Source organism: Anomalospiza imberbis, chromosome Z (assembly GCF_031753505.1).
Source record: "Anomalospiza imberbis isolate Cuckoo-Finch-1a 21T00152 chromosome Z, ASM3175350v1, whole genome shotgun sequence".
Lineage (NCBI taxonomy): Eukaryota > Metazoa > Chordata > Aves > Passeriformes > Viduidae > Anomalospiza > Anomalospiza imberbis.
In genome coordinates this window covers 54,384,169-54,396,329 of record NC_089721.1, presented here as the reverse complement: position 1 = coordinate 54,396,329, position 12,161 = coordinate 54,384,169, and the positions used below count along the sequence as shown (strand labels likewise).

Sequence of the window (12,161 nt, the reverse complement as noted above, 5' to 3'; positions counted from 1 at the left end):
ATCAGCTGACACTTGATGAGAAGGCTCTTGAAACTGAAAAATAACATGGCAGAGCTTTGGCCTCATTTCAACAGACTCCAAGCTGTAGCTTGCATTTTGGTATGGCTTAGCTCCAGGAGTGACTCAAGTTTGTCTCTCTGAGGAAAAGATTTGCATTCCTTCCAATGGGGTTTTCAGGTCTGAGCAGTGTTTCAGTGTGCCAATCCACTGTTCATATTTATTGCTAAAAAACACTCAAAGCTTAAATGCATATTTTGCCCACCTAATAACTAATTAACGATAGCAGTTCAGATGCAATTAGGAGTTCAGATTAAGTTTCCTGAGATTACTGTCAGTCTGATTACTTATTTGTTCTGTCGTACTGTATTGAAGCCACAATTTTTCATTTTTTCTGTATGTATGTACACCAACATGAGAAAGATTGCACTTCCTCCAATGATCTTTAAGTATAAAATGTTTGTGCATAGCTTTCACCTGATTTTCTAAAGTAGTCCTGGTTTCCCTGGATGTATGCGACAAGAGATGGTACAGTGTCATAGAAGTGACAAAGTCCAAAGTCTGTCCAGCCCAAGCACCATATTGGACCAGCATTATAGACTCCACTCCAAATTCCTCACTTTTATGATCAGGTGCTTATTAATAGGAATGTAAGCCGAGGAGCACCAGTAAGCATGAATGCTAGGTCAGGTTTGTAGGCACACTTTGAGTTCTAGAGATGAACACTTACTGTCCCCCTGCTGCACCCTTTTTGGTCAGTTCTCATTATGCTGATGATAGTGCAGTAAAAATTACCTGTTCTATCACACAGTTAATCTCACTTTAGACACAGTTTATATTATGCCAGATGGCATTATCTTGGTGTTTCATACCAAGGTTAGAAGAAAGCTTGATTCTATTCCAGAGTCAATTTAGAAGGCCTGGGTGAAGGGGTGAGGAGGGTAATAGGTTTTATGGTGTATTCTATGGGTATTTTCATTTTGTTTTACAAAAGTTAGTGGGAAAATCAGATAAAGAATAGTGTCAGCCTTGAAACACTATCCAAATAATTTATTCAACTATAAGTATGTCTACATTTTCATTCTTTCTGTGGACAATCTTTTGATTATCTTAATGATTCCCACACTCTTGCTTACAGTACGTAATGAAACACACAGAGCCAGAAGATGATGTAGCCCTTGAAATCAAAATCAAGCAATGTTTCTAAACTTCACTGCATTTGTTTGTTCTGCTCTAAGCTTTACAACTGCAAAGGTCTGTGCAAGATGCTGAGTTACTAGGCTTGTAATTCACTGTCCAGAGTTTGTAATGAAATCATGGTGTTTCCAGCTGTCTGCCGGTTCCCATGCCAGAACGGTGGCATCTGCGAGCGACCCAACGCCTGCTCGTGTCCGGATGGCTGGATGGGCCGTCTCTGCGAAGAGCGTATGTATACCACCCCTAATTGTAATCTTAAGGGTGTTATAGGTAAGACATATGAATTTACTGCAGTGAACCAGAAAAGGCTTAAGAGATAAAACCATAAAAATCATTAATATATACTGCTTGACAAATGAAAGGGAACTGAAAGGTATACACTTGGCTTGTTTCTAGAAAAATAACCATTCCCTTGCATCTTCAAAGCAAAACAAGCACTTTTTTAATTGATGTGATTTTGTTTCTGGGTGCTCTTTCACTGTGGTTGAAGAACACCTTATTTCATTTCTCCAAAGTCTGTTTCTAATAGCAATACCTGATAATTTTGGGGAATGAACAGGGATTAGAACAGAAGAGATGTGAGTGTTCTGCTGATGGCTGCATTAGTTTCTTTGCTTCTGTTTTTATCAGTCTGTGGTTATGAACCTCATCAGTTCATGTTCAAATAATGTAATGTGTCACCTTTTCCATGCTGTCCCTCCTAACCTGTGTATTTGTGCTTCACAAATTCTACACTGGTTTTTCCTGTCATGGATCTCCAAATTATTAGAGAACTGGATCTGCTCTCACTGAAAAGAGCTAAATCTGACTCTTAAATCAGATTCCTTGGGTGACATTGGGATGCCAGTTTGATCCATGTTTCTCTTCATGGTGCTCTTAGCACAAGGAATTTGGGAGATTTAACCCTTTCAGGCTGGCATAGCTGCTGCATGAGGAACCTTATTACTGTACACATAGTAAGGCATTGGCCTATGTGGATAGAAAAGGGAAGTGCCTTTATTTAGTATTCATTATGGTCCTGATGTAAGGCTTTAGTGTGTCCAAGATCTACAGCAGGGGTGGTGTCACTGTCCCCAAATCGGAGTCACTGCCCCTGAAACTGAGTATACAAGGAAACCTATAAAAAGTTTGGACATTCTTATCTAGTTCTTGGAAAAGAATATGGTTCAAGTATTTAAGATGTATCATATGTTAAAATGGTCCTCTGAATCTATCTCTGCAGCTTTCAGGTCTTCTCTGTGACAGTATCAGTTGCCCATGGCACAAATTAGTGGTAGATACAGAATGAGAACAAGAGATTCAGCAAGTTTTGTCTTTTTGTGTTTATGGAAACTCCAGCTATGTGGTATACTTTGCTGTCATAGTATACAGCTCCTCTTTTTCTGTCCCTGTGCCTAGCAGAATCACCACAGCCATTCACGCAGTTTAGTCCTGTAAGTTTTACAGTCTCAGCAGAAGAGGATTGCACCATGTGTCTGACAAAATTGTGTTTGCTATCCCACAACTGAGTTTATTAGTTTCATCAGTAATGACACTTGAAGCATTCTCCAGAACCAGCCATTTCATTTATTATCCCAGCCATTTCAATCATCCAATTCAGACTGGCAACTGACTAGGCAGGTGACACTTCATGCAGGTACAGACACTAGCTTTTTTTTTTTTTTTTCTTTTTACTTTAGTATAGATAGTTAGAAAAGGGGAAAAGAATTCCCACAATTGGTCAGTGCAATACCAATTTTGCATTGCTTGTCAAACAAAGTGCACCAGTGAACAGAAAAACAGGTTTAGTCTTAGAAGTTGAGGGCCTGTTCTGGAAGCCCAAGGAATTTTTGAGTGCTGGCACTGAGCACTGACCTGTCAGTATCAGGCCACAGTAACGCCACTGAGAGAATTCAGTCACATTGTGGTTCACAGTACATTTCACAAAAAAGATAGGATTCATCTTCTTGAGAACGTCCTGGCCATTCTAAAAAAACTTGCATGGTACTACAAGTTTAATGATATAGAGAAGTATTTCCTGGTGATACAGGTTAGTCCTGTGAGGTCCATGGAAGTTCACAATTATTTTCTTATCCAAGCTGATTGCACCTGCTCAGCTTGACCTCTGCTGTGCAGCAGAAGAGCCCCTACATCAGTGTTCTGCAGCCTCCATCCACCCTCCCTGTATTAAACTCTACTGGACGTGCCACTTGAGTGGCACTTCCAAGTCCATTTGGACTTGAGTCCAAATTTGAGACGTAGCTCAACTCTTGCTCTTCTTAAAGTATTTATGCTCAAGTAGTTTGTTCACATAGCATAGTGGAGATGATAGTTTTGTGAAGATACTTAAATCATGAACACGTGGGAGTTTTGCAGATCTGCTCACAGGAGCAGTGTAGCTCAATTGTTGCTCTGCCCATAGGTCATCAGCTGCTTGGTATGTGCTTTGTTTCTTCCTCAGAGCTTCCAGCCCTAGCCTTTTTCACCCAGAATGCCTTGTATCCAAGCTGCCTTTCCCCAAGAGGCTTATGGTCTCAGCATGTTTTCACTAGCCTAGACAAAGTGCTTTTCTATGGGCAGGGCACAGATTAACTTGTTTTGGATGCTACATCTCCAAGCCCAGAGAATTCACGAACTATCCAATTTTTTTGTGATTAAAGCATGAACTGGTTTTGTTAGCACCATCACATAGGTGGCCAGTATCTGTGGATATTACATGCAAGATACAGACAGCCCTGGCTCATTTCCCATGAGCATAGAGCCTACAAGCATCTGAAGGACTCCAGCAATTGCTCCAGCCTATCCATTTATTTGCCACTACACTTTGTCATATCTGTCTGCCATGCCAGCTGTGTCTGCTGCTCATGCCTGGTGGTGGGTAGATCCTGCTCAGCTCTGCTGATACTCCATGCAAACACTTCAAGGGGCAGTGGAGTTTCTAGTTAAACATAAGATCATCTCTTGCACACTCTATTCTTTGTTTTCATGGGACATAATTGTTTTCTCTGGTTCTCTTCTCCTTAGCAATATGCATTCTGCCATGTCTCAATGGAGGTCGCTGTGTGGCCCCTTACCAATGTGACTGCCCCCTTGGATGGACTGGATCACGCTGCCATATGGGTAAAACTTCTCACATGCATTTTTTCTCACTTTCTGGGACTCTGCTAGCAATACCTAGCACAGTTCTCTAGGGACTCAAAGAACTCCAAAGCTTGTCACAGGAAAACCCAGGCCTACAATAATATTCCTGGAGGATTTGCTGTTTCCAGCTGTAAACTACCATCAGACTAGTCCCTCCCTGATGAGTCTTAAAACTCCCAGAAAAGCTTGCTCTGAAAAAGGACAGACAGTATTCACTGCAAAAGTACTCTCTGCAAAAAGCAGTGCAAAGGAGAAAGGATATCCAAGAAGAAGAATAAAACTATTTTTCTCAATTCCCGGTGCCCGATTTTCATTTTCATCTTCACCATTAAATTCACAAACAAGCTGCAGGTATTATAGAGGTTTTTCACCACATAGCTGTCTGGTTTGGTGGATGCCCACTAATTGCCTCGGTACTGAATCAGGATAGAGAGCACACCAAAGCAAGGATTTAAAAGTGATTGAGTTCAATATATACATCATACATGGGTACCTTACATTAAGTATCATCTAAGTTCTTTGAGCAAATTCAATGTGCACTTCTTTTTACTAGATCTCTTACTTGCACCTAAATTAAGGTGAAGGTCATGGAGCACAAAAAAATGGTGAGGGATAGGAGGGGAGTGATTCTAGTGTCCTGGTTTGTGGCCTAACCAGTCCATTTGTGTGAGATGAGGTTGGCTGCAGTTACAGAAAATATTTGAATCTGAGTTTAGAATATGGGGTTTCATATGAAGACTGAATGAACACTGGGTTTTGAAAGACTTTTCCATGTGAAAAGACAGTAAAACTCAGCAACCGACTGATTACTGAAACATCTTTCAATCATTGTTAAATCTTAAACACTTACAAATATTAGATAATTTTAAACATATATTTCAGTTTCTTCACTGTATTTTTATTGTCCAGGTGCACCTTAACTGTTTTTTAATAGGGACTTAACATGAAAGCCCAGTTTTGGCCTTCCTTCAAGGCTTTGAAGTGGCTGATGGGGTGAGCTGGGAAGGAATCCATGCCTCTGTTAATGAATGTTCATAGTATTTGTTTGACTGATAAGAATAGTGAATTTGGGGGATAAGCTCTGCAATACACTGCAAACCAAATCCTTCTGCAGAAAATTGAAACACCAGAGAGAAGATTTTAACTCTGAACTATTGTCTTTTGAAGGGACTCTTACCTAACACATAATGCATCATTTCCTCTCATATTTCACAAGCTTTGCAGCTATATTAGGTGCTTTAGGAGGACAGATGGCTTCTTGGCTTTTTGGCCAGCAATTCAAGTCTGTACAGGCATGACTTGCTTTTCAGTAGCTAAAGGGAAAATTATAGTGAACAACTGCATCTGCATCATAAACACTGCTAACGAAGTTTTTTAATCACTTGTTGTTTCAGCTACTGATTTTGACATTTTGTTGTGATAGAGAAATATTTCAGTGACAGCTAAAGATGTTTTGGTCATATGCTTCATTCCAAAATCAGAAGGAATTTTCAACATTATGTACTTGGTGCACTTAATTGTATATGGATGGCCTATCACTATGGCCTTCTGCCATTGTTTGTTCTTGTTTGGCCCAGAGGAATTGGAGTAGGTATTTTGCATTCCTGTGACTACTCATTTCCACTTCCTGTAATTCCATAATAATCAGCGCTTCCTGATGCATATTCCTTGCAAAAATATTACCCTGACTAGTATCTTTATGTCTGTCCTCTAAGTATGGCATTATCTGCTTTAAAGTATTCACATCTTTCCTGCAATATAAATGTCTGTATTTGAAGAACCTCATTAAGTGTATATCTAAATTGGTTCTATAAATTGTGTGGTTCCTTACCTTTCAATCTCAAAATTGACAGGAAGACTTGAAACTTTGACTTTTGTTTGGTTGGTTTGATTTGTTGGCTTGATACCCTTGGATTAGACTGTCACACAAAAGCATGTTCAACCAGGCTTGTCTGTAAGGCAGACAAGGGTTTTTTCTCTAACACCCCATTGTACCTAGTCTCACCTCTTAGGGCTATCCAGTGCCTTTCAGGATCTTACTGTCATTCTCTGCTTCCCTTCCTTGTCTCAATACAGGTGCCATTCCATGAAGTCTTACTCCTTGCTTGCTATTGATCTGCACATGGCTTTCTGACCTTCACCTTCCTCTGCTTATGCTGCCTCTTTCTATACATTTTTCCCATGTCTGGTGTCTGTTTGTCTTGGCTAGTGTTAAGCTGTTGCATTCCTTTTTTTAAAAAATAATCTACATTTTATTCCGTTCTCCTGTTCATCTTACGATTCTTCTAATTCTTGCTCTACTTCTGTTAGCATTCCTTTTTTGTCTTAACTGGAATCAAAGAACAACAGATTTTTTAAGGCAATGTAAAATTACACACTGACTGTTTCATACAGTTCATACAATGTGTCAGACAACAAAAGTGGTAGAAGGAGTCAAACTACATTTAGCAGATGCATGCTTCTCAGGCTTCCCTTTCCATTTTTAACAGAATAAGGCAGGAAGGATTTTCAGTGTCCTGCTACTAGATCAGTTTGTTGTGATGTGCTCATTAATGTAAATTTGTGTGTGTTTGTGTGCAGCTGTTTGCCAGTTGCCTTGTTTAAATGGTGGGAGGTGCATACGACCAAATCGGTGCTACTGTCCCTCTTCCTGGACTGGACCTGACTGCTCTAGGTAAGTGACACTGAGCACTGTCCCAGGGCTAGGCTGAATCACACCCTACTGAGCTCTAAATCTGAGGAATGAGCAAATAATTTTAACGTTTTGAGTATCTTTATATTCGGTAAATCAGTAACATTTAGATACCTCAAGATTTATGGGCAATGTGTAAAGACCTTAGAGGGTACTCTGCAAAATGATTGCCAAACTTGTAGAAAACTCAGAAATTGTATCTTTACATGTAAGCAGACAGGCAAACCCACAATGTTTAGACTGATTTTTCATTATGTAAATGGAAGTGGGGTTTTAACATGTAATACAAAATGTTCTTTGGGAAATTTTGGTGGCTTAATCTTTACTAGTGCTCATTTTGAACTGTATATACCTCAGCTGGGTCCATGTTCAAGACTGGGGTCATGCAACATTTTTCATAAATAATAAGTCATCTTACACCCAGCATTGACTGATGTAATAAGAAGGTGCCTCTGAGGCAAGTTCAAGTTCAAATCTCCTGGCAGCTCTAGGGCCATCATAGCAAAATATGTATATACTTCAACTCCCACAGGCTCCTGCTGAACACAGTGCTCATTATCCTGGAAAGCTAAATAAGAACCACATGAATATTAATATTTTTCTGCAGGGAACAGATGAAGCCTGTGACATTGTAATTTTTTCTGTTCTTTCTGAGCAGATAGTGACAGACATTCCTTCCTATCTCTCTTGTATAGAGTTTATCTTAAAGCTATAGAAGAGATGCTTGACTGAGAAATCACATTGTCCAAAATTAATACTTTCATTTGTCAGCTGTGATTATATGTGCCTTAGTGAAGCAACTTAAATGTATTGCCAACAAACAATATCTTTCAGCTTTAGACTGAAAGGTATACACCTGAAGTCTGGTAGTATTTCCATTTAGGATATGAAGCAGAGAAGCCCAAATCCAGTGGACATAATAGCCAAAAATTGTGGAGTTTATCTCATGAGAGGCAAAGCAAAGTTTCAGGCTATTCCCAAACCAGACTATCCTTGGCTTCTTTTGTTGGGCTTTTTTGTCCAAGTCCATAGCTCTGTGCAGCATGGGAAGTCTGACAGAAGGTGGGTCATTAGCCCTGCAGGACTGGAGTCTAGCAGCTTGTCCCTTCCAGAGCTGTTTGAGAGGACATTCCCCAAACATAACTGGGTGGGTGAAGTGAAGACAGAAATAAGCTCTGAGATCTGTTTCACATTTTTGTTAAGTTTTGGCCTCAGTTACTTGTGGCTCTTTATGGGGTATGGTACCTTTCTGGGAATTCTAAAGTAACACAGACAAATAACATGATAGTAGAAATTCCCTGCTGCAGGTTAACAAGGTATGGATTTATAAGGGGAAACTGAAAGGTCACAAAGTTTTTATCAGCATGCAGAATAAGACTAGTTCCAAACTACTCTGTGATGAGCCATGACTTAAATTAAATGTCAGATATTTCTATTTCCCATGCCCACTCTCCCCGCCTCTTTGAGCTGTGGCATTCTAATCCTTGGTATACTTTCAGATGCCATCCTTTTGTGCCTCGCTGTTGATCATTTGGTATGTTCAGCACACCACTGATTTTATTTTGTTTGGGTTTTTTGATGCAGGAAACGAAAGGCTGGATTCTATCCCTTTTAACATCAGAGCAGCAACTCTACATTCAGATATCTTTCTTCAGCCTAGGCACCAGAGCTTGGATTCTAATGTATTATAAATCAAATCCATTGTTTCCCTTCCCCACCCCTCCCCAGCTCCCTTGTTTTGTATTTCATTTTGTGATACATCTTTCAATTTTTAAAGAAATCCTCTGTATTTTTCATTTATAAAACTATTATCAAATATATGCTGCTACCTAGGTGTCATACACACGTACACATACAAATGTAAAGATTCCTACAATCCACTGAGGAAGTGGTTGCTTAAAGTGAAGTCCCTTCCATTTCTTACATTAAGTAAGCTAATTAAACTCTACTATACTGCCAACCATGTTTAAACAGAATATGGCAATTCTGCTTAGCAGCTGCCAAAGCATACTACTGTCCAGCAACTCAACAGTAAAGAGTGTTACACAAGGCTGAATGAGCCACTAAACTCTCCATTGGGCCTCTCTTGGAACTTCAGTTGATAAAAATTATAACTGCATGAGATAAGGTCTATGTTGTAACCACAGTTTCTGGTGAGTATAAGAAGATTCTGTAGTGTAGTTTATGTGACATTAACTTCATTGGAGAGTGACTTAATGGGAGGCATCAGTATGAGTTTTACCTGAGATTTCTTAAAAGAGGTGAGGAAACATCATCTCATTCAGAGAAGAATTATTTAAGTCTAGCCAACAAGAGCCTTTGAAGCTTTCTGACCTACAGGCCATTCAGGTGTAGCTCTAAGATGGATAATCCAGGATTCAGCAGTAGGAAGCAGATGGATCTCTGAAACTTGCACTTTCCATTTGCCATGGAACTCACCACCTGCCTGTAACTACCATCCCTTTCCAATAAAAATGAAGTACATATCTTCATAGATATCTGCTAGGGGAATGTTTTTGGTATCTTATGTTTGGGTCCCAATCTTATGTTTGGCCCCTGAGATGGAGAGAGAAGGCAGCAGTTATGTTTACAGGTAAAAGTTTGTTATCTGTTTGCCAAAATGTTGTGGGATTGTTATGCAGAATCCTCAAAAAACTGGAAAAGGCCTCTCTTGAGAGCACACATAGGCAGAAATGCTAAGCTGTCTTAGAAATACTGAGAGTACACGTTATCAGATTTCTCATTCTCAGACTGGTGTTCCCATTGTGTCTGAAGAAAACACACACATGATTGCCACCATTAAGTCATACTCTGATGAACTGAAATCTTAAAATTTAGGATTAAGGTAGGGTGGTGGAATTACAAGACAGAAATCACATGCATTTTTCAAAGTCATGTGTTTGGTAATTATTATCAGTTTACAAAAAGTCTGATCTATGAAAAAAGATCTTAGAGTCAGAACCTGAGAGTCATTGATCAGAAGGTCCATTTTTTTCCCAATAATAACAGAGAAGTGTAATTTGCAACTGCAAATCATTGGGAAAGAAAAAGGAGAAATAAATTTTACCTTCTGTAGCTCCCTATTCCTGCTTAGTTACCCTCCAGATAAAGGTGTGCACAAGTGCCCCACCCCACTTTATGGATGTATCTTCCTTTTATGCATGAACCCTGATACAGGAAAGTGATAGGACACCAAAAGGAGCTCGCAGTTACAGTAATAGAGCTCTAGTAAATACTGACACATAACTGATGGCTGGTAGCCTGAGACCAGAAATGGGGAAGAAAGAAACAAGCAAAGTTGTTAGCCATTAAGAGCTTTCAGCCAGTTAAAAGAAAAACATATAGTAAAGAATAGGAGTCATTAGGGGATCAGATTAATGTGAATGTAGATTCCTTCCCAGTGGGAGCTGCAACCAGCTGAAGAGTTGTGGTTTTAACTCCCACAACCTTCTTTTTCTAATGGACTCTGATAGCACGTAGCAAAAATCTTCTCTCTCCCAGCTCCACAGCCATTGACGTTTACAGCTTTGACTGAAGTTAGTAATGTCAGTAAGTAATGTCCACATTTCAACAGTCACCACCATTTGTAGGCACTTTGTTCCTTGACTTCCTTGCTGCCTTAACAGCAAATGAAGGGAAGCTGCAGTGACCAACACAGGAATTCTCAAGGGAAAGAGTGCATAGGTGAGAAAAGCAGATCTTTATGTCATTCTCATGTTTTTGTCCCTTTTCCAGTGTGCTTCTCTGGTGTGTCCTCTGACTCTCACCTGGTCATCTCCAGAGCAGAACAGCAGTGGTGAGGAGAGTGCTTAGGTCTGGCAGGACATTGCTGAAGAGTTTAGGGCTGGAGAGTAGCTTTTAGATCCCAGCTTCACACTAGTGATGTGTACAAGGAGTCCCAGGATCAACCCAGTCAACATATTTTGTAAGGAAATGTGGTGTTAGGACAGAATAGCTGAAACTAGAAGCTGTCATATTAGTGCTATTGATGATGTTTTGATACTTGCTGGAATATTTTCCCCTCCCTACTCAGTACTGTATTGTCATTTATGTCACTGCTTGTTGTGTGTTTTAAACGACTTCCATGTGATGCACTTTACACTGTAAATAAAGTTGCACCCTGTTTAGTACCTATGTAGAGGCAACATGGTATTCTTTTTATAAACCCTCACAACAATTATATTAATCTATTAATCTTTAGGATCTGATGACAAAGACTACAAAAATAAACTCCACTCAAGCGAAAAGACAAAATAATTGCCAGCAAACTTAAAAGATTGTGATGGATTAGTCCAGATTTGATATACAGATAAAAAAGCAGTTAGCATCTCATTTTTCAAATCCTTTCTTCTCCTAGGGCATATTTTTAAACCTGTAAAGGTCAAATGTACCACTGGTATGAAGAGACAGATTAAAACCTGCTTCACTCACTAATGAAGGAGATATAACTTGTTTTATTCTGCACCAGTATTGGAATTTTTAAAGGTATGAAAATGCCCATATTCCTGGACCAATGAGGTAAAGAATCACTGTAACAGGAAGAAAATTTTGTGACTCAAACACCACTCCTTCAAACAAGGAGCACGTACGACATAACAGGCAAAAGATTTAGAATGCGAAGTTTTTGGAGATAATGTTGTAAACCTGTCAATGTTTGGATACATAGTGGAGACTTCGAAGTGCAAAATGTGGTCAATGTTTGAAAGCCTTCCCCTAAGCCAGCAACTCAAGAGGTGGTATGAGGTTACTGATAGTGTTGTTAATGAAGCCGTGAAATTTAATGTGTATCTTATAAAAAAAGATATAAATTTGCATCTCACATTTGCAGTACTTGAAATATGGGTAAAAATCCTGAGTGGGAATGGCTGGGATGCCTGTGCAGATGGACTCAGATCTTGTGCATGCTCTAGAAACAGAACTGCCTTATTTAAAGAGACATGTGGTAAGAACAGGCTCCTTCCCTGGCCCTGTTCTCTTTGTTGTTAACATTGAACAAGCTAAAACTCTGAAAGGAGTCTACTGACACCTATGTCTCGCTGCTTGGAAGTACACTGGGAAATGTTTAAGTGTTGACTCTGATCTCATGGGGAGGCACTGGACAGGGTTAGTGCCAGCACTTGTTAACATGAGGAGTCACCCTTGCACTTTAACAGTC

At 39.7% G+C, this 12,161-nt stretch overlaps 2 protein-coding genes across 2 annotated transcripts in view; one reads left to right on the top strand and one right to left on the bottom strand.

The window, feature by feature from the left end:
• The window catches only part of SVEP1 (sushi, von Willebrand factor type A, EGF and pentraxin domain containing 1), a 118,306-nt gene extending 107,166 nt beyond the window's left edge, over positions 1-11,140 (top strand). The window contains exons 47-50 of the mRNA XM_068176581.1: positions 1,327-1,422; positions 4,198-4,293; positions 6,895-6,988; positions 8,591-11,140. Of these exons, the coding sequence (XP_068032682.1) occupies positions 1,327-1,422; positions 4,198-4,293; positions 6,895-6,988; positions 8,591-8,621 (317 nt within the window). The 3' untranslated portion in view covers positions 8,622-11,140. The remainder of the gene's footprint in view (positions 1-1,326; positions 1,423-4,197; positions 4,294-6,894; positions 6,989-8,590) is intronic.
• ECPAS (Ecm29 proteasome adaptor and scaffold) overlaps positions 1-12,161 on the bottom strand; it is a 424,259-nt gene that overhangs the window by 251,043 nt on the left and 161,055 nt on the right. The gene's annotated exons all lie outside the window — the stretch shown is intronic.